Consider the following 23582-nt stretch of genomic DNA (forward strand, 5'->3'; position numbering starts at 1 on the left):
ATACAAAAAAGTGAAAATTAAATTACAATTTACTATGGTGACTGCTTTTCTTGACATTTGGCTAGCCACTGCTGCAATAAATAGCATGATAAATAAAAAATAAAAAAAGCAGTTTTGGAATATTGTCCATGTAAATACACCGATGAAATTCAAATATGTGATTGCGCAGCAGTATTATACGTTGTGAAATGTAAATATTTTGATATTTAATATTAGGTGTTCATAGATTTTCCATTGTGATTGTGAATACGATAAACAACCATGGTGAGAAATTGTTATCACGTCGATAGTTATTTGTGATTGAGCTAAGCTAATGGGTTATTTTAACAAAATATTATGTAGGTACATTATGCATAATTTTTAAATTCAGTATTGATCAAACTGGTTTCCATGGTAAAACAAAATGCACAGTGCAAATTGAAATTTGGTCAATACCTGTATCAGGTAGACAGTTCTACATTATATCTGTGATTATATCTGAGGTAGACAGTTCTACATATCTGAGGTAGAGAGATTCTTGTTATAATTTTGGAAAAATTTACAAAAATGCCGAAAATAAATGAAATTTATGGCAAAACTGATGGCATATGTGCTTCAAACATTGCAACACATTCTCTGATTGCTATTCCACCGCGAGGTGCGAGATTCACCAAGGAAGAATGGTATTTAAATAATGATATGCGTTATAAAAATGCAGTGGACCAACAGGAAATAGCTGAAAGAGTTTTAGGGTAAGTTACAAAGTTAAAGGCAGATAATTTATAATATATCGATATTTTAATGAAATCATCTCGAGAATACTATTTACTCTTACAATTTTTTAATTTGCTGATAATCTACTACAATTATACATATCTACCATACCTACCATTCTGATGTATTATAATATTTATCTTTATGATTAAGCTGTATTGTTTTTTTTTTAATTAATAAATTCCATTCTAATATATCGGTATCTCAGGCTTCATGGAGTCAAATTATTGATACTACCGATATTTACTGTATATGAGATTCACTACGATATTTTACCCTCAAGGTGGAGAAACATAAAACTGTAGGTATCTATCTACACACTGATAGGTATGTAGATAGATACCTAAGCAATAGGCCAATTTGTTGATAAATACATTACATTCATATTAATTTATTGAGGTATTGATGGCTGTAATTGAGTCTAAATAAGAGACACAAAGTATGTTTACTTATAATAATTTTATTTCAATAAAATTATTTAAAATGGCCCCAAAATTTAAATATTTAGTTAAATCGTAAAAATGCAAAAAATTATTTTAAATAAAAAAAAAGTTTCTAATGTTGATTCTTTATAAATAAATATTAGGTGAAACAGTTTTTGACTTGGTGAGATTCTTTGCATTGATGTAAGGATAAGATTGTTGTTTTGTTTATAAGAAGTTTAGAATATATTTCTCCAGTCTGGTCGCCCCATTATAGTGTACATTCTGATTCACTCGAGCGCGTCCAGAAGAAATTTCTAAAATATATTAATTTTAAACTACATATTCCAGCTGCTTTATTTAATTTAATTTAATCAATTGTTATCTTCAGCAAATCTTTTGAAACTTTCCGATAGAAGAATCCTAACTGAACTATTATTACTTTATAAAGTGATCAATTCATTCATTGACTGTCCAGATTTGCTGGAGTTGGTGTGTTTCCGTGTACCTGGTCGACATACCCGCCACAGATCTCCTTTTTGTTCTGCAAGTTCTAGGACCAACTATCACATGCACTCGCCTATCCCTAGGCTCCACAGATATGGTAATCAGTATGAAGACAAGGCTGATATATTTGGTTCTGGACTTTAAAGTTATAAAACGAGTCTGATTTCTTTTTTTCTCGCAATCTAATTCTTAAACTTTTCTTTATATTCAATAATGTTTTCCTTTTTTGCTTTTTCATATTTGTGTATTTATTTCTTTAATTTTTTGGTTGCTTATGTGTATTTACTTTGTTTTTGTATTTACATGTTACTATTGTTATAGTTATGCAATTTTATCGTTTCTTGTTAGGTATTTATATTTGTATTTTTTTTTTCATACTTACGTTCAATATGCAATAAAGGCAATTTATGACATTTATGACAAAAAAAAAAAGAAGAATTTTTTAAAGATTTAATACATAGTGGTAAAGCTATTATACGATTTACATACTTACTATCTTGAAATATTTTTATTTGAAGAGAGTGTGAACGCATAAAAGGGGAGACTGAGGAAAGAACTAAGTCAAATAAAGAAACCACAGACAGAAGATTTTTGGAACGCATTGGAGATATTGAATTCAATAAAAGTGAACTAGAAATTCAACGTAATGAAGTTTGCCTTGAGCTTGAATCTTTAGATGTCTACAAACTTCGTTTGATTGACTGTTTAACTTCTCTGCAAGAGAATGCTCTAAATCAGTGTAAGAAATGCATTATACTGAGGTAAGCGTATGTGTTGTTTTTCAAATTAACACCTTTTTATAATGTACTTGTATACTAAATACTAAAACTAAAAAAACTGTTTACAGGGAGCGTCGAATAGGTGTAGATTTAGTTGTGGATGAAGTTAGCATAGCTTTACAGAACGAAATCAATGTTATTTTTGGCGGACAGGTAAATATGACATGCATTAACTTTATTTAATCATTGTAAACATTCCACGAATAATAATAAAACATTTGTATAAACATATGCTGTTTCTGATATTAAATCATTGTTCTCTTGCGATGTGAATTCTATATACATGATAATACGAAATGAAATGTTCTTTATTGTAACTACGAACTGATTGAGTCTGTAAATAAATAAATAAATACAGTACAGTCCTGATAATACGAACCAATTGGGACCGGACCTTGTTCGGATTAGCCGAAATAACCGTGTTAACGCGGTTGAAAGCAAAAGAACGAGTCTCTTGTTGTTATAATAGTGGTGTATATCATTTTAGCCTAAGTTTTTACATTGTTTTGCTAGCCTAGTTACATTGTACTGTATTTAATTTGTTTTTGAATTGATTTGACAACATGCACTTATTTTTACTTTCCTTAAGAAATGCGTATTTTTGTCAGATAAAAAAACTAATTATTTCGTTGCGGGGCATGTTCGGATTAGCGGTACTCTACTGTATGTAGTAAATATTACTTATTGCTCACTTCCGGATTCTGAATACTTAATATGAATTAAATTTTAATTGAAAAAATATATAGATATGTAATTGCCTTATGAACATTATCCAGAATCATATTTCTAGTTTTTGTTTTATAAAATTCATAGCATTAGCAAAATATCAAACGTACGTTACCATTGGTTTTTAAAAAATCTTATAATTCTGTATAAATAATTACTCGATGTACATACTCTTTAAACGAAATTCCTCGGTTAAGGAGTTAATAACAATATATATTTTTTTACATTAAATAAGTAGATGAAACGTTATAAAGCCACCCTTACTTTTTCTTTAAAATCTGTAAATTTGTTTTTATCAAAATAGGATCTCTTGAAAAAAGCCCTGGAACAAACTCACGAGCAAATGCGCAGACTTCGTGCTACTAGATATGCAATAGATCATGATCTTGAACACAAAGAGCATTCTGTGCAAATAGACAAGGAAAGTGCGTATTTGAAGCCATCAGACCACCGCCTAGCAGTTTATGAGGGATTTTCCAACCTTGATCCAGCGTATGTTAAGATGAAATCATTAGCCTTTAATTTCCTATAAACACATTATTATTAAAAAATAAACAAGACAAACGTCATGATAAAACAATAAATGTTTTGTTAGGGATTTAATTTTACTTTAAATTCCCATAAATTATTAATGCATATTGGCAGTTTTGAATGTTTTTGTTATTATATATTTTACCATATTGTAGTTATATGACAAAAACATTTTAAGATTTTGGATTCCTCCTTTTGGTTACATAAAAGAAAAAAAAAGTCCAGATTCACTAGCTTTTTATATAATATAATATTTTTCTCGTATCACAGCATGCTAAAAGTATCTACTCTTGCTCATATTGATAAACTAAATCATAAATATTTGAACATTATTCCCTTGGTTTATGAACATTATTACGAAGGAAATAAATTTTTCAGGAATATAACAAAGGAAGAATGGGAAAAATACTCAGCCAAAAATATAATAATGGCAGCAAAAGAGATAACCAGTGCTCGACCTATACGAGTTATGATTGACACTCTTCTCAAACAGGTTAAATTAAAATAATAATGTATGAAAAATATTTATTGAATCTATAAATTAATGATGTTCGACTTGAAAGGTTACTGCGTTGATGAACTCATTCAGAAAGTTCGTATTACATGGGTCAGAAAATGGTATTGCGCAAGTGCAATTTCGTGCTCAATTCTTGTGTGAAATTTTGGGCCATTTTATTTGCTGTTTTACACGGGGCAGTCTCTGGGATTAAAAATTGCGCATGAGAGTGCGCGTACGCAGATGTTTTCTGCGCCATGACAAATAATAGGCAATTTCGCAGTTGACAAAGTGAGCTATCTTGTGACGACGTGACAACTGTCAATTAACAATAAGCGTTAACAGTTGAAGTTGATGGTTAACAGTATCACAGGCGTGGGATGCGTGCGAAGGTCTTGGTTCAAATGTTTGTTGAAAAATAGGAAGTGTTCTAATTTTTCTGAATTTGACCACAGATTTCACGCAATTTGTGTATTACTTGACACATAATTGGGTCAAATCTTGCACAAGATCTTGTACCATTTTCTGTCGAATGATATTAATCAATTAGGTAAATAAAAATATGACGTAAAGTATTAATTTAGAATATAACTTATCCAATCTAATCTCAATATTATAATTTACATATATGTATTCAAAAACTAATTTGTGATTGAATTAATTTGTAAGTACATATTATATTACTGTTTTTAACTTTTGGCTAATGTTTCGTTCATATAAACAGGTTTACGAGGACTTGGTTGCTGCCAATCTTAATTGCAACCGCGCTTTCAAAATTCGCATCGATGAAACAAAAAAGATAAAAGAAAAATTAGAATGTGCACTTGCTCAGGTATACGGAATCAATTTAGCAACAAATAGTATATAATTTCCATACGATGTAAGGAACTCCTATAAATGAATGTGTCATTGCGCTGTTTGTCAATGTTATATACACCTTAAGGCTGTAATCTGCACTGACCCCATCTTTAGGAACAAGGCTGTCAATTTGATTTAGTTTAATTTCCAACCAATTGCGTAAAATAATTTCATTTCAAGAGGAAACCAGTAAAAAAAATCCATTAAGCTTTGTATGTTTCTTAATTTTTACCACCTTGTTTGAAAATTTGCTCACCTGAAATTCTCGATTGCACTGCACAATTTTAACCTCAGTATATTTGTAGATTAAAAATCAGTATTCAAGTTGTAAAAATATGCTAGCTCGCAATTACAAACGCATAATTCAACTATGATTAATATGTAATGCAGATTAATAATTAAAACATATAAATTTAGATGTTTTGACAATTTATTTATGATTATTCTTAGCTGAAAAGTTAAAATAATTTTTGATGCGAATGAGCCCACATCACATTTTCAAATGATTATATTTTTAGACCATTATCAAAGTGGATCAGATGACAGAGAACATATATTCACTAGAGAAGGCCCTTTTCGATAAGTTGGGTTATATTGCCTTGGCACACACTCGTATGGGGAAGCGCGCGCAAAGGCCCGGTGCAGAGTTAGTTAAGGATTCAGTTTGCCATAGTCTTCAGGCAGAAACGGAAATGCTTCGAGCGAGCAAGGATGACCTCGTTCGTGTACTAGAAGAGGTAATCTAAATACATCAATTAGTCAAATTCTATATTTTCACAGTCATTTCTTTAGAACCTTTTAGATCTTGAAAGTGTTTTTCTGGATTGTTATATAATGTGTCATTGCGCTGTTTGTCAATGTTATATGCCTCATCAGCCTCAGATTTTTGTCTATTTATCTTCTGGCATAGTGATTTTTAATTAGCAGTTGAAATATCATTCCTTGAAAATGTATTTATTTGCTATTCCTAGCTTTTTTACTAAAATCATTACTGAAGAACACATACATTTTTTTATAAATGTGATATTTTTGTATGTTTCAGGCAAATGCATCTTTGAGATTTTTGCTTCAAACCCAGATACAACTCGAGGAGGACATTAATGTTAAAGTCAACTCAATTAAAATTGATGAAGTGGAGTGTATGGCTATAAGGGATGGAATGGATTATCATCTTTATTAATGACTTTTTTTGGAAAAAAAGTATTTTCACCAAGTAAAACATAATTAAATCACATCAAAATTTTATTAAATATATTTGAGACATTCATCAAACATTAATTGATTATAGGTAAATGTATGTTTAACACTGAGAATTCGTTTATTAACTCTAATAAAACACTTATTAAATTTTAGTACGTATATAGGCCGATTAGCCCAAATCGGCTAACGGTTAGTATTATGTAGTACTAACTCACATTTCATAAGCAAAAATTACACCAATGCCCTTACGGCTCAACTAATTCAATTTGGTTGAAAATAATAGTTAAATTCAGGGACCGAGAGTTTAAAACGCAAAGAAAGTAGCAGTACATAATTATTACACAGGATGAAATATGTCCCATCTCTACATGGGACATTGTTTATCAATATTTTACGAAAAAAACTCTTCTAGTGCCAATCTACGTTCTGAAAACATTTGTTTAACCTAGTATATTTTATAAATGGATTTAAAGTATTTTTTTATAGAATTTCTCAAAAAAATTTAGATTTGAGATTATTATTGCACTTTTGTTTAAAAAAGTTATCAGAAATTACATTTATCTATATTGAATTAATCTAGTAAACATAATTCACACCATAATTGAAAAACTGGAGTAATATGAATACACTGAACATGTAATATATTTGAGTACGGGATTAAATCTTAATATTTTTTGTTTATTTTCACAACTTGATTATTAGCTTTATCTTCAAGCTAAAGACATAATTTGCGTACATATTATAAATCATTTTTTAACTTACTCTGGATATTACACATCCTTACCGATTGTAGAAAATAACTCACTCCGGTTTTACACTCACGAAGCAATAAATATGTTGTTCAAATAAAATATTACCTTTTAAATAAATACTATCTTTAAATGAAATTGTAGTAAAACATTGTTAGATTCCATCTTATTAAAATCTTGACACCTAAATATATTTCTCTACACTAATAAAATTGCAATTTATATATCTAAGCATCCAATAATTATAATGTTTAGTAAGCGTGACATAAAATACAATGTAAATGTTTCTAAAACAGGCATACAGTCGTTAAACACATCCTGAATGTGTGTAAACAGAATCTAATTTCCATCAATCAATAGAAAAGACTATTAATGAATCGGCTTCCTTATTTTCATGGGATATATTTTATTTTCAAGTAAAAGAAACATGTTTTGGATACCACGCATGTAACCTCAGATTTGAATTTTCTATTCCACAATATCAATGGATGCGAAGAAAATATGCGCAACTATATTTGGATTAGTGCGAATAAATTGACCAATAAAAATGGTACACTATTTATAAATTATAGTATCCTCTCATGACCATCATTAACTATCATAATTTGTTAGATAAAAAACATTTAGATAAATATTTAACAAATGACAACATTTGACTAAAGGAATGTTCTTGAACATTGAATTACGTAAAATTAATAATAAAAACTAATGAACTTTCGTTCTCAGGCTTAAGCCTTTGGGACATGAATGAGTAAATTAAATAAGACATGGTATAATCCACAATCGTCAATTTGGTAGTTGTTGCACTTATTGCGATGAAGAACGATTTTGGAAGAAGTCACTGACGAGTAAATCATTCGGATACTCCCTCTTCTTCTCTTCATTTGGTACGTATTGGAAACCATTAAAGTGAGTAAAGTCAATGGCTATTTTCTCTTCCACATTCAAAAGCCTGTATGGATTGCGGATGAATTCCAAGTTTTCTGAAACAACCGACACAAACATTTTAGCGAGTGATTAATATGAGCCAAAATCGAAAGGATCTATGACACATACACCCCACTAGAGTGAAAGCTATATAGTAAAGAGAAAAAAATAATATTTTTATTCGTTTATGCTTGTTTTCTAAAATATGTAGTATTTGATGCATGTGGATGCATGGGAGCTCCTACCCAGTTGGAGGTTGACAGAAAAGAACGATGTTGAGGGTTTAAGTGAATTATAATATGATGAATTAATAGAGTGACAGTAATTACATAGACGTTTTACGTTGAGTCACTGAGCACTGAACTAACTGTTGGAACTCGCTGTGGCTGACTGAACTAAATGTTGGAACTCACTGTGGCTGACTGAACTAAATGTTGGAACTCACTGTGGCTGACTGAACTAAATGTTGATATCTGTCTTTGTAATAGGGAAATAGGTATCACGTTTTTTTTTTACATTTTACAAGTATAATAATAACAATAAAGGTGAATGAAATACTGTCCAGTAAAAAAAATAAATTTTTTGCTAATTATTAGTAGCATAAAAAATATTTTTAAATTTGTAATTTTGAATTCCCGCAAAAATGGTCATTCCATTGGCCACCCTAATACATCTCGATTTATGTTTATTTGTTTCTGCCCATTCAAATTTGTTTAGAACATTGTCACGAATCTTGACGTCACAACTACCAAGGCCAAACATGTTGCGTTTTTCTAGCAACATATTTTTATTAAATTTATTTTTTTACATTTATGTATGAAAACATTTCTCCACAATATCCATATTGATTTTGAAAATACAATTAATTATTCTAAATCCATTTCATATATTTTTATTAGTATTCGAGCATGTGATATTTCCCTATTACAGGAGTTGCTACTTTATAATATATTGTCTACTGTTCACTTTACTTCCTAGTGGGAACTTGATTTCGTGAACAACTTCCTCCTTGGCTGTCAGCGATTTTATCGATATGGCTGATATCCGCACATGTCAGCAATAATTTGTCATCAGTAATTTAGATGTCTCGGTAATCAATTGGTTTTTGCATCGTCCTTAATACGATAGTAGGTCAGCTGACACTGAGAATTGATTTCTGGGTGACTCTTACAGATATACTGTTTTTCATTATATCCAGGACTTTATTTATTTAAAAACATATTATTTTTATAGGTTTTATTTCATTCAGAGCTAAACTGTATGGCTAAAATGTTTGCTTGAGGGTTCAGAGTTCGATTCTCGGTGAGATCACAATAAATCATAATATATAAATAATGTGATTTTTCTAAAGCCTGAGTGTTTTGTACTGCAACTCACCACTATGGGTGTAATGTTGAAGTGAAAAAAAATGACGAAATTCTATTTTAAATATTTCAAATTTACAACTTATATTTTAAAATAAGTTAAATAAACCCAAAAATGTTTAAAATATTAACGAGCAAATTGAGAAACTTTTTTTATTCATACTGATTATAAAATGTACCTTGTGCCACATATCTCTGTGAGCCATCCTCAGCCAAGGCGTGGTAGAAGGGCTGATGTGGGCCGTCCTTGAGACGCAGAACCCCCATATTCTGCTGCCACTCTGCAGATGCCTGGCAATAGGGGTCCCAACCGATTAGCATACACTTGTACTCGTATAGTTTGTGGTGGCAGACCATTCCGATGGCAAAAAGGATTTTTGGTGTCCGAGTCTTGATGTTTATCTGGAAAAACATCCAATTCGTTGGTTAGGAAAAAAAATTATATGCCCTGTCGATGTTGTGCCCACTGGATCCTTTATCCGTATTTTTACAAACTCCTTACCTGATCGCACATCCCGTGCATTCCTTGCACCATAATTTAAAAAGATTTTTTGATGAACCATTTTATATGCACTAAATACTCATTAAAAACAAGCTATAAAATTAATCCGTACAAACCCTTGACTAACACCATTTTGTTTTTGGTTGGAAGATATGGCTTATAGCAATGCATATAATTATTCTGCACAAAATTAAAAAAAATAATAAATAAAGTATTTATAAATAAATAAAGTGAACATTTTAAAACCTTTTGCAAAGGACTTTCTTCATTGGAGCGAAGTTCTTTATTGGCATTTTCCAAGAGGAAAGTCAATTCTTCTCTATTGCGTGTTGTGAGCTGAAAACAAAGTTGAATATTGTTTAAGCTATGCGCCTAACGTAAAAAGCATTATTTATACATTGAGGAAAGTTAACATTATTTTTTTAAAACTATTTATTTTTGCATCGGAAGTCCAATAATTACAGCACAGTACTCAGACTTGAGAAAAATCATATTTAATCTATTATTATTGTTTATAAGGCTAGCTTTTTAGCCATTACACCATGGGGCATCCTTATTTTAATTATTTTATTATATTTAACCATTTGCGTGTTAAATAAATCGCGTTATGGTTCCGTGGCTAGTGTTGCGGACTCACGGATCAGAGGTCCGAGGTTCGAACCCCACTCTACCCCAACTTGATTTCCATTTTTTAATAGTGAGTTTAACATCTCGTTGAAAATGGCCAGCAAGATTGAAATATTTGGGTAAATTATAAGAACGATAATATTTCTTTTAAAAAATAAAAAAAAACCACAAGGCGTTCATTACAATTTTTTAGATACAATATTGGTTTAAATAAAATACAACTAAAAAAGTTAAAATGAAAAAAAAAGGATAACCTAAAGATGAGATCTGGTATATTTTAATGATTGTTTAAATCTAGAAAGACTTGCACCAAAAAAGTTCAGATCCTGTCTCGAGTTTACAATATGACACAATTGGGACATTGGCGCATGGAAGTCCTACTTCGTGCTGGGCTGATTGCATATGTCGCAACTGGCAGATCGGAACATTGAATGCCACTTGTTTCAGTTACATAACTAAATTAAACACGAATGCCAATGTTATTCCTGCATTTGTGTAGACTTTTTTTTGACAAAATAAATAACGTATGGCTAAACTTCTGTAAAACGTACGAAATTTTTTTTCAGGATAAAATAACTTAAAAATCTGTGTTGCAATTATTTACAAATTCTGTAGTTCACCAAAATTTTATGAAGCTAGGAATGAAAAAAAAAAAAGTGGTTTGTATCTTCGTCCTAAAGCTGACCTCCCCCCATGCCAGAATCCCGCACTTGGATTCTGAATAAGTGAGAACCATTGCAGCAGTGTCCAATTCCCATTTTACATATGAGTAGTCTATTTCCGAAACCCGCTATTTCCCTAAGGCGGCCACAGGGAGATAGCGGGTTTTGCAAATAAATGACTCGCCTTGAACTTGTTCAGAATCACTTTGGAGAACCAAGTGATGCCATCAAAGTGGCATATACATATATCATCACCATAATTTCCCTATTTGGATTTAGTGGTGCATAGGGCACTGCGTTGACACTCCCCACTGCAGTGAACCTAAATTGATTTTGTTACATGAAAGGTAAGGTGATCAGTCTCACGCTTGTGCCAGACCAGGAACATTGAAATATTGCAGTGTAGAACTAAATAAATAAATAGCACTAAAAATATTTAATGGCAGGAATCGAACACTTAAAAATGGTAGGCGAACACACTAGCCACTACAGAACAAGGTGGACTTATCTCGGCTCGATTTATTTTTCCAGGATTTTTACCTGAGAGTAACCATCGAGTCAAAAATGCTCGTCCTGAGTTCTTTTTCACACCCAGAACGGTATGCTTTATTTGCCCGGACCCAGAATAAATAAATAAAAATATATACAGTAATACCACAGTATCTTACACGTGTTTCATTTAGTTGGGTGGTTATCTCCTGAACAATCCCGCGTAGATCTTTCTTCTGTAGCACGTAAAGATGTGCGATAAACTTTAGGTTATCAATGTAGCCAGGCAACACAGCGTACAGCAATTCTAAGGTGTAGGTGACAATGCTATTAGAAAACAAAAAGTTGCAGTTAGTTTAAATATAGTGTTTGTAATACCACATTTTCAGGAAGCTATGAATTTATAATCAACTAATGTAGATTCTATGTGCTTGTTTGTATTAACTTGGCTGAAATATAAATAATATGTCACATAAACATAATGGTCTTTGTTATTTTTACTTACATTACTTACATAATTTACATTCTTATGATTTACTAAAATATTTTAGGGTTAACTGATGATGAATATCATCATTTCCCTATCCACCAGTGGTGCATAGGGCACTGCATCGGTACTCTAATTGCAGTGTATCTGGATCATTTTTGTTAAAAAGAAGGTAAGATGATAGGTTGTTTTTGTCAATATGTAAATAACAATTTTAGTAAAACATTAAATTAGTTGATAAAATTTCTTGGAAGTTCTTGTAATTTAAATTTTAAAATATATTAAATGACAGGATCCATTTAGTTCAATAAACCAAAAAACAGTTTCATCGCTGTCGCAAGTCGCTCATTGAAGGTTAAAATTAAAATTGAAAAAATGTTTTTAGCCACTTATTTTTTATATTTGATTAGTAAATTATAACTTGGAAAAGAAGCTTGTGTAGCTTCGAAACTGGTTGGTAAAAAATGTAAATGGTTGAAAACAAAGTTGTTTTAATTTTATATTAATAGATTACAAAATATTGGCAAAGAATATGCCTCATATTTTGATATAAAGTAAAACCCCCTTTTTACGTTTTTCAAAGGAGCAAGAAAAAAAGGTGTAAAACTGAGGAAAACGCTAAAGTTTGGAAATGAAAAATCTATGGAAAAAATAGACATTACATGAAAATAAAATTGATTTGCTACACTTTGTAAATATACTTTCAGCAAAATAGTAAAAACGGTGATAAGTGGAAATTGTCAATGATTTCACAAAAAATATTTTAATATTTTTTCAAACAATATTATGTAATCTGTTTTTTAATTTGATTTAAAAACAGCATGTTAAAATTATTTTATATGTAAATAAAAAAAAACTAAAACAAATTTTGAATTTGCATAAAATAATTTTTCCCCTAAATGTTAGGAAATTTTATTTATACAGTATTACTTTTTTTTCTATGGCATCAATAAAAACAATTGTCTCGAAGTCCCAACTCCATATGACTAAAAGTCCTCTGTTGAGTAAATAGGTACTGAAGAATAACCTATAATTGAATAATTGAACTGTCATAGTCGGCATACAAACATTTTATAATTCATGTATATTTGACTTTTGTTTGGCGTATTTTTGTTTTTCAAAACCCACCAAAGGATTTATGTACCGATATTTTAATTTGTAATATGATTTATTTTGCAATAAATTCACTTTTAAACGGTGGTTTGGTGAAACAGGACATACCAAGTATTATTCTAATCTAATTTCCTTGTTAAGACATAAAATATTTGCTATCTCTTTCTCACATATAACCAGTGTGTATAATGCTACCTCCCTTGCAGTCTGAAGTTAAACAGTTTTATTTTAAAGAATAATAGCCCATATGAAGAAGTGTTGAAAGACTAAATTACATTAAGAAAACCTGCAAGAGTAATCAAATTAATATTTTATCTTTAGCCGCGCAAGCTCGTGTAAACCAGTAGTAATAATTTCGGCCAATAGAGGCGCACTGGCTCGCTGTATGGAATGAAGCTTCAAACTAAATATGATGTAAATTTACTAACCCAAGAAATGCAAAGGATGGCTTGTTACTTTGTGAATAAATAATTTGAATTTTTGTGATGTATTTTTTCATAATAATAATGTAACATAAAACATCACTTTCAATGTCAAAAAAATATGGTAAGCTTCAAATAAAAGGTTATTAGGGGAATTCGCCCCTGGCGTATACATATATTCATATCTCATATTGAATAATTATTTTTAAGCACTCTTTCAACAACACGAAATGTAAATGACAGAAATGCCGACTAAATAAATAAACAAACAAAAACAAAAAAATAACCACAAAGTTAGTGCTTCAAATATAAGTTCTATGTAGCTGAAGGTGTTTAAATGTATTTTTAGGAAACCATTATTTTAAAATTTACTTTACAACCATAACAGTGACAATGTTCCAAGAGTGATGAAACCGATAATTGGTCTGTTGAAAATTCAGTAATTGGTTGTTAAGTGGATTAAATTTTCAACCCGTCACTCATTAAATTTTTAAAATTCAAATTACAAATTTTTGTTTCACAATATTGTTGTTTTATGATATTAAGCAAATATCAATAAAAGCGAGGAATATGATTTATATTTAACTTTCTTTTCCCTCTTTTAAACAACTGGCATATACATAAATGTACTGTTATAGTTACTTGAGTTCAAAGGCTTGAATAACATCGTTAACTTCTGGGACGAGTGTGGAGAGTAGCAGACCTGCTGAATATTCCTTATCATCTTCTGGGCTGGGGCTAGCGTTAGAAGGTACAGCGTACGGACACCATCCGAGACTCAGTTTCATGCAGCCCTCCATAATGTTCACAATGAATTTGGGAGATCCCTCCGACCAATTTTCGCGCCAGTACAAGAACAAATGATTTCCAGAACCGGAAATATCGCATCGAATCCCACATCTCCTGGCCACCGATTCATACAAAATGAATGTTAGATATTTGTGAGAGTTTTCATAAACGATCATCTGGAAGAGATTGATATATTTTATGTTCTAGAACACATGAATAAAAAGTTTTTTCAATAGAATACTATATAATCAAATAATCACAATTCAAAAACCATTTGCAGTTACAGGCGGCATGGCATAGAATGCTCTCCCAACAGTAGAACAGTAGTGCCAAGCTGGGAAAGTGAAGAGATGTTTTGTAAAAAGAAACATAAAACCCACCCGTTTCAAGTTTAAGCTAGATGAATTATTTTTTTTTAAAAAAAATATTTAAATAGGTTTTAAACATTATATTTGATTATTATTTCTTTACAAGTTAGAGTGAGTGTACACTCCATCTCAATTTTTACAGTGCAATCTGAGTTTCTTTTTCTTCCTAGTTCAATGAATGAAACACTAAAAAGCCAAGCCTTCGTGGATTGGTGCTGTTATATATATTTTTTGTATTTACAAAAATACAATTATTTTCATAATATATAAGATAAATAGAATAAGTACATACATCATGAATGTTAAGGGATTCAATGGCGAAAGACTCTTTGACATGGAAAAAGTGTTCCTCAAAAATGATAGTAGATAATAGTCGGAACAAAGATTTGCAGACAGATACACTCAACTGATTATCTTCCAGCAAGTTTTCCGACCAGTTCTTCCGTTCTGCTTTATGAACTCTCATGAGAGGATGGTCGGGTGAAATTCTTGACTCTATTATGCCCACCAGATCTTCGATCTACAAAATAAAAACAAACAAATGGGAATATTCTCTTACACAGTGTAAATAAACATGTTGTCACAGGTTTACCTGCTGCAGTGTTCATCAATAATTATAATCTATAATATTGGGTGTCTCAAAACCTACTTGAATTTTGAATAATTTTAGTTGTGTCAAACAAGTAACGCGGTTACTTTGCAGTTGTCATCAGCAAAGTTTGAGGTTAAGTCAAGCAGTGTTTTTCAGTTGAGCAACGCATAAAAATTGTGAAAATTCACTACGGAAATGGTGAGAACTTTGCAGAGACTGTTCGAAAATGTCGCAATGTTATGCACCATCTCGAGCCGCATCTTCGTTCAGGATGTTAAAGCAGGTGGCCGTCCTCATACGGGTCGATCGCTTGAAAACATTGCGGCAGTTAGAGAAAGTGTACACGAACTCCCATCCACCTCCATTCGTCTTTGTTGTCAACAATTTAACATCTCCAGAAGCTCTTTGCAATGAATTTCGACTAAAAACCTGCACATGCACGCTTACAAGATTCAATTAACACAACATCTAAAACCAACAGACCATGCCCAGCGCTGAACATTTGTCAATTGGATAATGAAACATCAACAAGTCGATGGCGATTTTTCAGAAAAAAACATCTTTAGTGATGAGGCGCACTCCAACTTGATGGCTACGTCAATAAACAGAACTGTAGAATTTGGAGGGCCAAAAACCCACGAGGGATCCATCAGCAGTCTATACAACCACCGCGTGTGACCGTGTGGTGTGGATTTTGGACTGGCGGAATCATTGGTCCGTATTTTTTTAAGAATGCAACTGGAAATGCAGTTACCGTCAATGGTCTTCATTGTCGCGATACGTTAACTAACATTTTATGGCCTGGGTTGGATGAAACTGATGTTAAAGACATTTGGTTTCAATACGATGGTGTAACCTGCCACACTGCGGCAGAACAATACAGTTATTGCAGAAAAAAATTACAGGACGAGTTATCTCGCGGCGGGGAGAAGTTAACTGGTCACCAAGATCGTGTGATCCGACACCTCTGGACTTTTTTCTTTAGGGGTTTCTTAAAGGAAAAGTGTATGCAATTAATCCGCAGACAATTCCAGAGCGCAAAACCGAAATTCAACAAGTTATTGACGAAATTCCTCCACAATTATGTCAAAAAGTGATCGAAAATTTTGTGAAAAGGGTGAACGTTTGCCAAAAAAGCCAATGCGGACATTAGTCGGATGTTGTGTTCCACAAGTAACCTCCGTGTCCATATTTTACATTGAAAATAAAACGCCCTCAAAATCCAACTGCAGTATGTGTTTTAATAAAAAAAATAATTTCAAGTAGGTTTTGAGACACCTTTAGAATTCAATGTATAAAAAATAAAATATTAAAAGAAAACTTAGTTCCCGATTGTGAATACTTACATATTTGGCAAAAAGTAAAGCAGAATTCCCATTTCTCGGGAAAAGCCATTGGAGTGCAAAAATAGCCACCCTGTCTGGGACTAATGTAGTCTCATGCTGAATCATTTGGAACCACTTCTTTTTCAGGTGATAATGTTGCAGTACAAACACATACACTTGCTTTGCGTAGTGTTGATCAGTCAGGGTAAATAAACTAAAATAAACAAATTCATAGTATGTTGATACACAACATTACATACAAATAAATAAATAAAAGTGTTTATAATTGTATATACTAACTAATCATTTTTTTTATAATTCTACCATGTAATTGAATTATTACATCATCTCTTCCCAGGATGATTTTAATGGGACCACACCATGTCTAAAACTTTGATTGGGTTTGCTTAGTTTTGGATCTCGTTATTATCATAATTTCCCTATCCGCTGCATCGGTACTCCAATGCAGTTAAATAATTTGATACATGAAGGGAAGATTATTAGTCTTACATTTCAGATACAGTCCAGAGTCTATGAAACATTTAAGTAAAAATCATGCTTTTAAAAACCTATTTCTTGTCAGCCTGGTATATAAATCATAGAGAAAGTTATTTTATTTGTAATAAAAATAATAATCTTTATTCGGAATTTAAAAAAATTGCATTTACAAAAAATACAATGTATACATTTCAAAAAAAGTGTAATACAATGTACCATGTCTATTTTTCAATGTTTGTTTCTGTTGCATCAGTGTTGAACCAGTGCACTAAATGTAAGGTTATATGCAGTTGCAGGCCTTAGGGCATAAAATTATTGGGATCATGCATCTTAAAAATGAGCATAATATATTGCTTATATAAGTTGGCTGTGAGCATTTCACCATAAGCACGAAACTTTGAAAGAAGCTATGTTTTGAAAAATGCTTAAATGCTTGAGGTTTTACCTAACAAAAATGGAGCTTTAGGTAAGAGAGCTACGTATCAATAATAAATATTAAAATATTTCATTTTAATTTAATTTATTTTGTTTATTTATACTTCCTAAGACAAAATATACAAATTAGCTCCGTAATATGTATAACATAAATAAAAATATTAATTGGGTTGTGGTCCCGTGGATAGTGCTGCGGACTCAAGAATCAGAGGTCAGAGGTTTGAGTCCCACTCTGACCCAACATGATTCCCATTTTCCACTAGTGAGTTATTTACAACTCGTTGAAAAATGGTCCCAAAATAGAAATATTTGGGTAAGTCATAAAAATGCAAATATTTCTTTTAAAAAATAAATAAATAAAAAGAGTAAACATCTACAATATTGCATTAAATAACTGTAGGTACATAGACTATTTTCATTTGATTAGGAATATTGTAAAAAAAAAAGAAAAATATTATGACATTTTATAAATTTAATGAACATACATTGTTTGATTGACTTCGAATAGCATACAACATGCGTAGAAAACAAAAAAAAGGTAATTTAAAGAAATAGTTGTATGTATTTACTAATTGTGCGGATTGTTGCTGGGCATATTGATTTCAAGATTAATAATCATCTTTAGATACTGGGTCAGGTAGTAAAAGGCCAGTCCATCGTTTTCCTTTGCCTTGTTAATATAGTGCTCCAGGTCGGAGTATGATATCGCCTGCCTGCGCCTGTAAGCAAAGAACAAAAAAATGTTATTGATTCATTTTTGTAGATATAAAAAAAAAAGAATTGATGGTTCATTTTATTATCTAGTAAAGTGGCCACTTAAAATATCAAGATTTTATTGAAGGTTCCTAACTTTACATCTAAATATCTTCAGATCAGGATAAATGGACTTGATTCACCACCTACCCATAAAAGAAAGTCATCGGTCAAACATCTCTAAATGATAAGTTTAGAGAAAGTGAGAAAATAAATTAACAACATTTTGAGCATGTCCAAATCCTTACGAGAGAATTTCATATTACGGAAGTTTTATTATTTCAAATAAATTAATTATTTTAAGAGAATAATATATAATTTTGGTTAATTATTTAATTAGTAATACGAACCATCTATACTGAGATGACATCAGCTTTACTTGGTTCTTGCAGTAATTCTGTGTTTCCATTATATGCCTTACTTGAAACAACCATTCCAACTGATTCCTGTTTTTGTAAAAATTTCTCATGAATGGCCATCTAAAATGAAAATAAAAGGTGCATAAATTTAAATTAATTATATATTGAATAGTTATTATTAACATAATAAACATTATGCAGTTATATGTAAACCTCTTAGGCCCAGTTACACTAAAAAATAAGTTCAGTTAAAAAACCTTTAAAGTTAAAAATTGTTGTTTTTGTCAAAACAGGTAGTTTAATCTTACTATTTTCATGCAACTGACTTTTTTTTATATCCTACTTTTTGGTTGCAACTGGCCCTTACAAAGCTTAGAATAATGGGACATTTATGATAATCATTTTATTCTAGTAACATGAATTGATTTGTTTGGTAGTTTATGTGCATATTGCATTTCGTTTGTACAGCAATTTCATCGCTGCCACGGTGATTTAATGCAAATCAAGGAAGAAATATAAGTGTAACGTAAAAAATCATGGCTAAAATTACAAATTTATGAGTGGTTTAGTGTTACTTATATTGATTTTTGGGTGACATTGGATTTTTGATACAGAAATTACTTGATTTTTCAATAGATCTTTGGGTAGCTTTGAACTGTATTTATGATGATTGTGTTGTGATTTGTATCTGATAACGATAATATGAATATTTTCCCATTTTATTGTATTAATGCATACAGTTAATTTACAAAGTCTGTTAAAAATATTGAATTGCAAAATATTGCAATATGCAAGTCCTGATAAAATTCCACTTTTATGTATTTAAACCTATTGGTCCTCTCACTGTTTTTCTTTTTTAATAGCTCTCTTACATTTCCTAATACTTGGAAGTTTAGTCACAGCTCCCATTTTTAAATCAGATGACAAACACTGCATCTCTAATTATCAGATTATCAGCAATACCAAAGCTTTTTGAGAGTATATTGCATCGGATAACATTCAAAATAAATTTAGTAATATAATCTAATCTCATTTACATGGATTTATATCTAGAAAATCAACTGTCATAAAACTTGCGGTTATATGAGAATTACATTTGCGAAGCTTTTTCAAATAATTTACAAGTTAATTCCAAACACACTGACTTTCAAAAGGCATTTGACCCCGTGAACTTTAAAATTCTAATAGAAAAGCTGAAAAAATTGGCCATTTGATGTACCTTCCAAAATTGGTTATCAAGTTATTTGACTGGCCACAAGATTGCTGTAAAATTAAATGGGCGAGAGCGCAAATCTGAGACAGGTATAATAAATTGATAAGATTAAGAAAGGGTCACTGAGATGGTTTGGTCATGTAGAACAAATGGATTATGAAAGAATGGGAAAACAGATATACATATACGGCGAAAATACATAGTAACGTAAGACGAGGACGACCAAGAAAGACGTGGCATGATCATATAAACCAAAATCTCAAGTTTGGTCTCAAGTTTGTCAAAAGCAGACACAGCCGAAGAGCTTGTATGACAAGATGAATGAATGTGGAAGTAGCTAGGAATATATGTCAGAATAGACTTGTGTCCATCCTTGTGTAGTAGTAGATATTTGTCAAATAAATTTTCAGCTTCTTCGGGAGTTCCTCAGAGTTCTCACCTTGGTCTTTTTCGTTTTAATACATTTATAAATGATATTGCACTGGTATTTGAAAATGTTTTTGACAATTAAGTTTTAATGATGTAAAAACATTACAGTCAAATATCGATCGATTAAGTGAGTGATGTGTATTAAATTGATTTTATCTGAATGCTGATAAGAGCTATCATATGTCTTTCAATATCATACACTTTCCAATAGTATCTACCTATTATAGCACAAATATTACTGCTCAAAATTTGCATATATCCTCTCTTTAAACTAGATGCATTTACGCTGATGTTGTTACAATATATATTATTGTGAATAATATGTATTTTGGAATAATAAATAATATAAATTCCTCATTGAGAATAAAATCTTTCTAGGATTTTTTCTTGCAACTGGCGGGAATCAAACCCACGACGTCAGTTTTACAGTTAACTGTTACTAACTTGTTCCAATTCTATTTCGGTACTTTTGTCTTTGTTTCGTGCTATGTGCATAGTTTAACACATTTACTGTCAGTCCAATATTGAAATCTTGGAAAAAAAATTGAACATGTTTTATTATCGTATGGTATATTTATTTATTATATATATACGGCCTAAGCCAATTACAACAGTTACATGAAGAAACATAAATGCAAGAAACTGAACAAAAAGAACATAAATCTATTTAGCAAAGACAAACAAGGGCAAAACAATAATGTATAAAATATATTAAAAAAAACGAAAGACCAAAAACTTTGAGCTAAACCATGCCAATCCAACTTCATCCCTCACTGTTTAGTCGCGAAGAGATCTACGAAAAGCCGGAAGATCTATCCCAAAAAATTCCAAGTCGTGTGATGAATTGACTAATCTACACATTCTGGACATTGGGGCATAAAAGCCAATGTTGCTCTTAGAAGATTTTATAAATAGCAGACTTTGACTTCTGGTGACACGGTTGGGAACATGAAAAGAAATTGATTGCAACAGAGATGGGACATCACTTAAAGCATTAAGTATTTTGAAAATGCATATAAGGTCCATCTCAGTTCTACGTCTCTCCAATGAAGACAGATTAAGAGATTGCTCTATTTCAAAATAAGAATAATTACCCCTTTGTAATCCGAGCAACCATGCCACTTTTCTTAAAAAACGGTGTTTGACAGACTCGATATGGTCAATATGAGTCCTGTATATCAAAATTAGGCAAAAGAATATAAATATAATTTGACAGAGTTTATATAATAAAGTAGAATATATATTTAATATAGTAGAGTAGAGTAGAATATAATAGAATATATATTGATACAATTGGCGGAGTTGGCGGTGAACCTGTTGAATGTAATATTCTTCCCAACTCAACACAGGGACTTTGGTCCAATGGAGTTGGGACTTGTGTCTCAATAAATGTAAATCAAATTAAATAGTAAAAAAAAAAACTGCATCCTATTATTGTTTGTAAACTTTAATATGTATTTTGTAAGCAAATCTATACTGTAAAAGCCCTCAAGGCGTTGATGTATAAAATTAAAATAAAGGTCATGCTCAGGTACTTGTCAAAAGCACACAAGAATTAAGTGTCAGCAGCATGTCTTATGAAAAATTGTTAAAAAAAAACTAGTGATGTTTTTCTATGTTGTCATGTATTTATTTTACTTTTTGCCTCTGTCTTGGACAGTGTTGCAGTGTCCATTATCTGGGCTAAAGTGGTTTTATGTCCAAGTGTGCTGTAGTCGTATGAGAAATTTGTACCGTACCACAGCCGGCAGGTTTGTTTTATATCAGTAAATGTAATTATATTCGACGCCGGATACCATGATACTTTAAGGCGCATTCCATAATTTCTATATATATTATTGTAAATTTCCATGGCTTCTTTTATCAGAAGAGGTATTGCTTAGCTACTATGATTGTATCAGTCTACCACAAATCGATTCTTATTTTCTGGTAAATATTCGCGACTGGTGGACTTAAAATTTGGATTTAGCATAGAAGTGTTTATTTTATTACAAAATAACGTTAAAGTAAAAATCAATATGTGCAATTGAGATACCGTGATGCAGCATAATCGAATAGTAAATGGTAGAAACACTTACTTTGCAAATAGTTTCTTTTTCCAGAGGCTTTGACGTGAATTTATAATATCATGAAAATAGCGGCATGTTAAACACATACTCAACATATCGTGGAGAGTAATTTTAGGATTACCCAAAATAATCTCAATTATTTCTGGTGGCATGGATGAAAAATAATCGGCTTCCATCTTAGATATAGGTATATGAAATTAAGCGAAAAATTTCAGAAAAACGAGTATTTGAAACCAACGTTCATCTCACGGTTACTGCTACTAATTTCTACTGTTAAATAGCTTGTATGACTAATATGGCGTTTGAGGTCTTATTTTACACAAAGCCGGCCGTTCGGTTACATAATTAAGATTAGTGCATTGTTTATTTAAACGGGAAAAATATTAGCGATCTGACACCGATAGTAATTATGAGGTACACAGATAATTTGCAATTTGCAACTGACGACTGACGAGTGACGAACTGACATTACATTTTTTTCATGCATCATAGACAATTGGAATTTCATTTTTATTTTCACTGTTTGTTTCTTTTTCCCTTTACTAAAGTATTGTATTCAAATAAGCCAATAACAAGCATTTTCACGGATTATTTAACTTTATCTTTTTATTCAAGAAATATACTATAACAGTTAAAATATTAGGCCCAGAGAAGGAAATGTGACGTTATTTTTACCTTCTGACCACTTTTGAAAATTACAACACTATTTGTCTCTATTTAAAATATCGTACAAGTTATATATTTAATAACTATTTTTAAATAATAAAAGTTATTTAAAAAAGAGATAGAAAAAACCTCTTCGAGAAGGAAATACAAGAAGGTGAAGACACTTGAAAAGTTTTAGACTTGTATTAGCAGCGTCATAGCTAGGGACTGACTAGGCGGGCAGCTGCCAAGTCACAACCCTCAGGGAGGTGCACTTTTCAGGCCCACAGCCTTTATTTCTCTTTCCCTGCCTAGAAAATAAGTTATGGGGGGAGTAAAATTCAAATCTTGTCAGAGGCGCTTATATCTAGCTCTAGATACGATGCTGGTCATTGACTAGTTCAAGTGATCACGTACCATTAGATATTGTATAACACTAACCATCTGTCTGAATCGTCTGATAAATAAATTTCAAAAATTCTTTGAGCTTTTA

At 31.4% G+C, this 23582-nt stretch overlaps 2 protein-coding genes across 3 annotated transcripts; one reads left to right on the forward strand and one right to left on the reverse strand.

The window, feature by feature from the left end:
* Positions 1-423: 423 nt before the first annotated feature.
* Tektin-C (Tektin C) lies at positions 424-7273 on the forward strand. Of its 2 annotated transcripts, XM_088227524.1 has the most exons (8): positions 424-731; positions 2201-2443; positions 2530-2614; positions 3492-3679; positions 4097-4211; positions 4939-5046; positions 5591-5809; positions 6115-7273. In XM_088227524.1, the coding sequence occupies exons 1-8, from the start codon at positions 547-549 to the stop codon at positions 6250-6252; spliced, it is 1281 nt and encodes a 426-aa protein (XP_088083650.1). In that variant the 5' UTR covers positions 424-546; the 3' UTR covers positions 6253-7273. The 2 variants fall into 2 exon arrangements, with proteins under 2 accessions (XP_088083650.1, XP_088083651.1); XM_088227525.1 differs by lacking the exons at positions 424-731; positions 2201-2443; positions 2530-2614 and adding an exon at positions 3106-3124.
* On the reverse strand, positions 6297-22888 carry LOC148280995 (F-box only protein 21-like). Its single transcript, XM_088227523.1, has 10 exons — positions 22454-22888; positions 18725-18853; positions 18191-18340; positions 16710-16902; positions 15064-15291; positions 14257-14579; positions 11772-11919; positions 10061-10150; positions 9492-9714; positions 6297-8004 (listed from the first exon to the last, which is right to left on the reverse strand). The coding sequence occupies exons 1-10, from the start codon at positions 22618-22620 to the stop codon at positions 7829-7831; spliced, it is 1827 nt and encodes a 608-aa protein (XP_088083649.1). The 5' UTR covers positions 22621-22888; the 3' UTR covers positions 6297-7828.
* Positions 22889-23582: the final 694 nt, after the last annotated feature.

The sequence above is a fragment of the Micrasema longulum genome, unplaced genomic scaffold (genome assembly GCF_059751315.1).
Source record: "Micrasema longulum isolate JH-2025_06_02 unplaced genomic scaffold, ASM5975131v1 h1tg000508l, whole genome shotgun sequence".
NCBI classification, from domain to species: Eukaryota; Metazoa; Arthropoda; class Insecta; order Trichoptera; family Brachycentridae; genus Micrasema; species Micrasema longulum.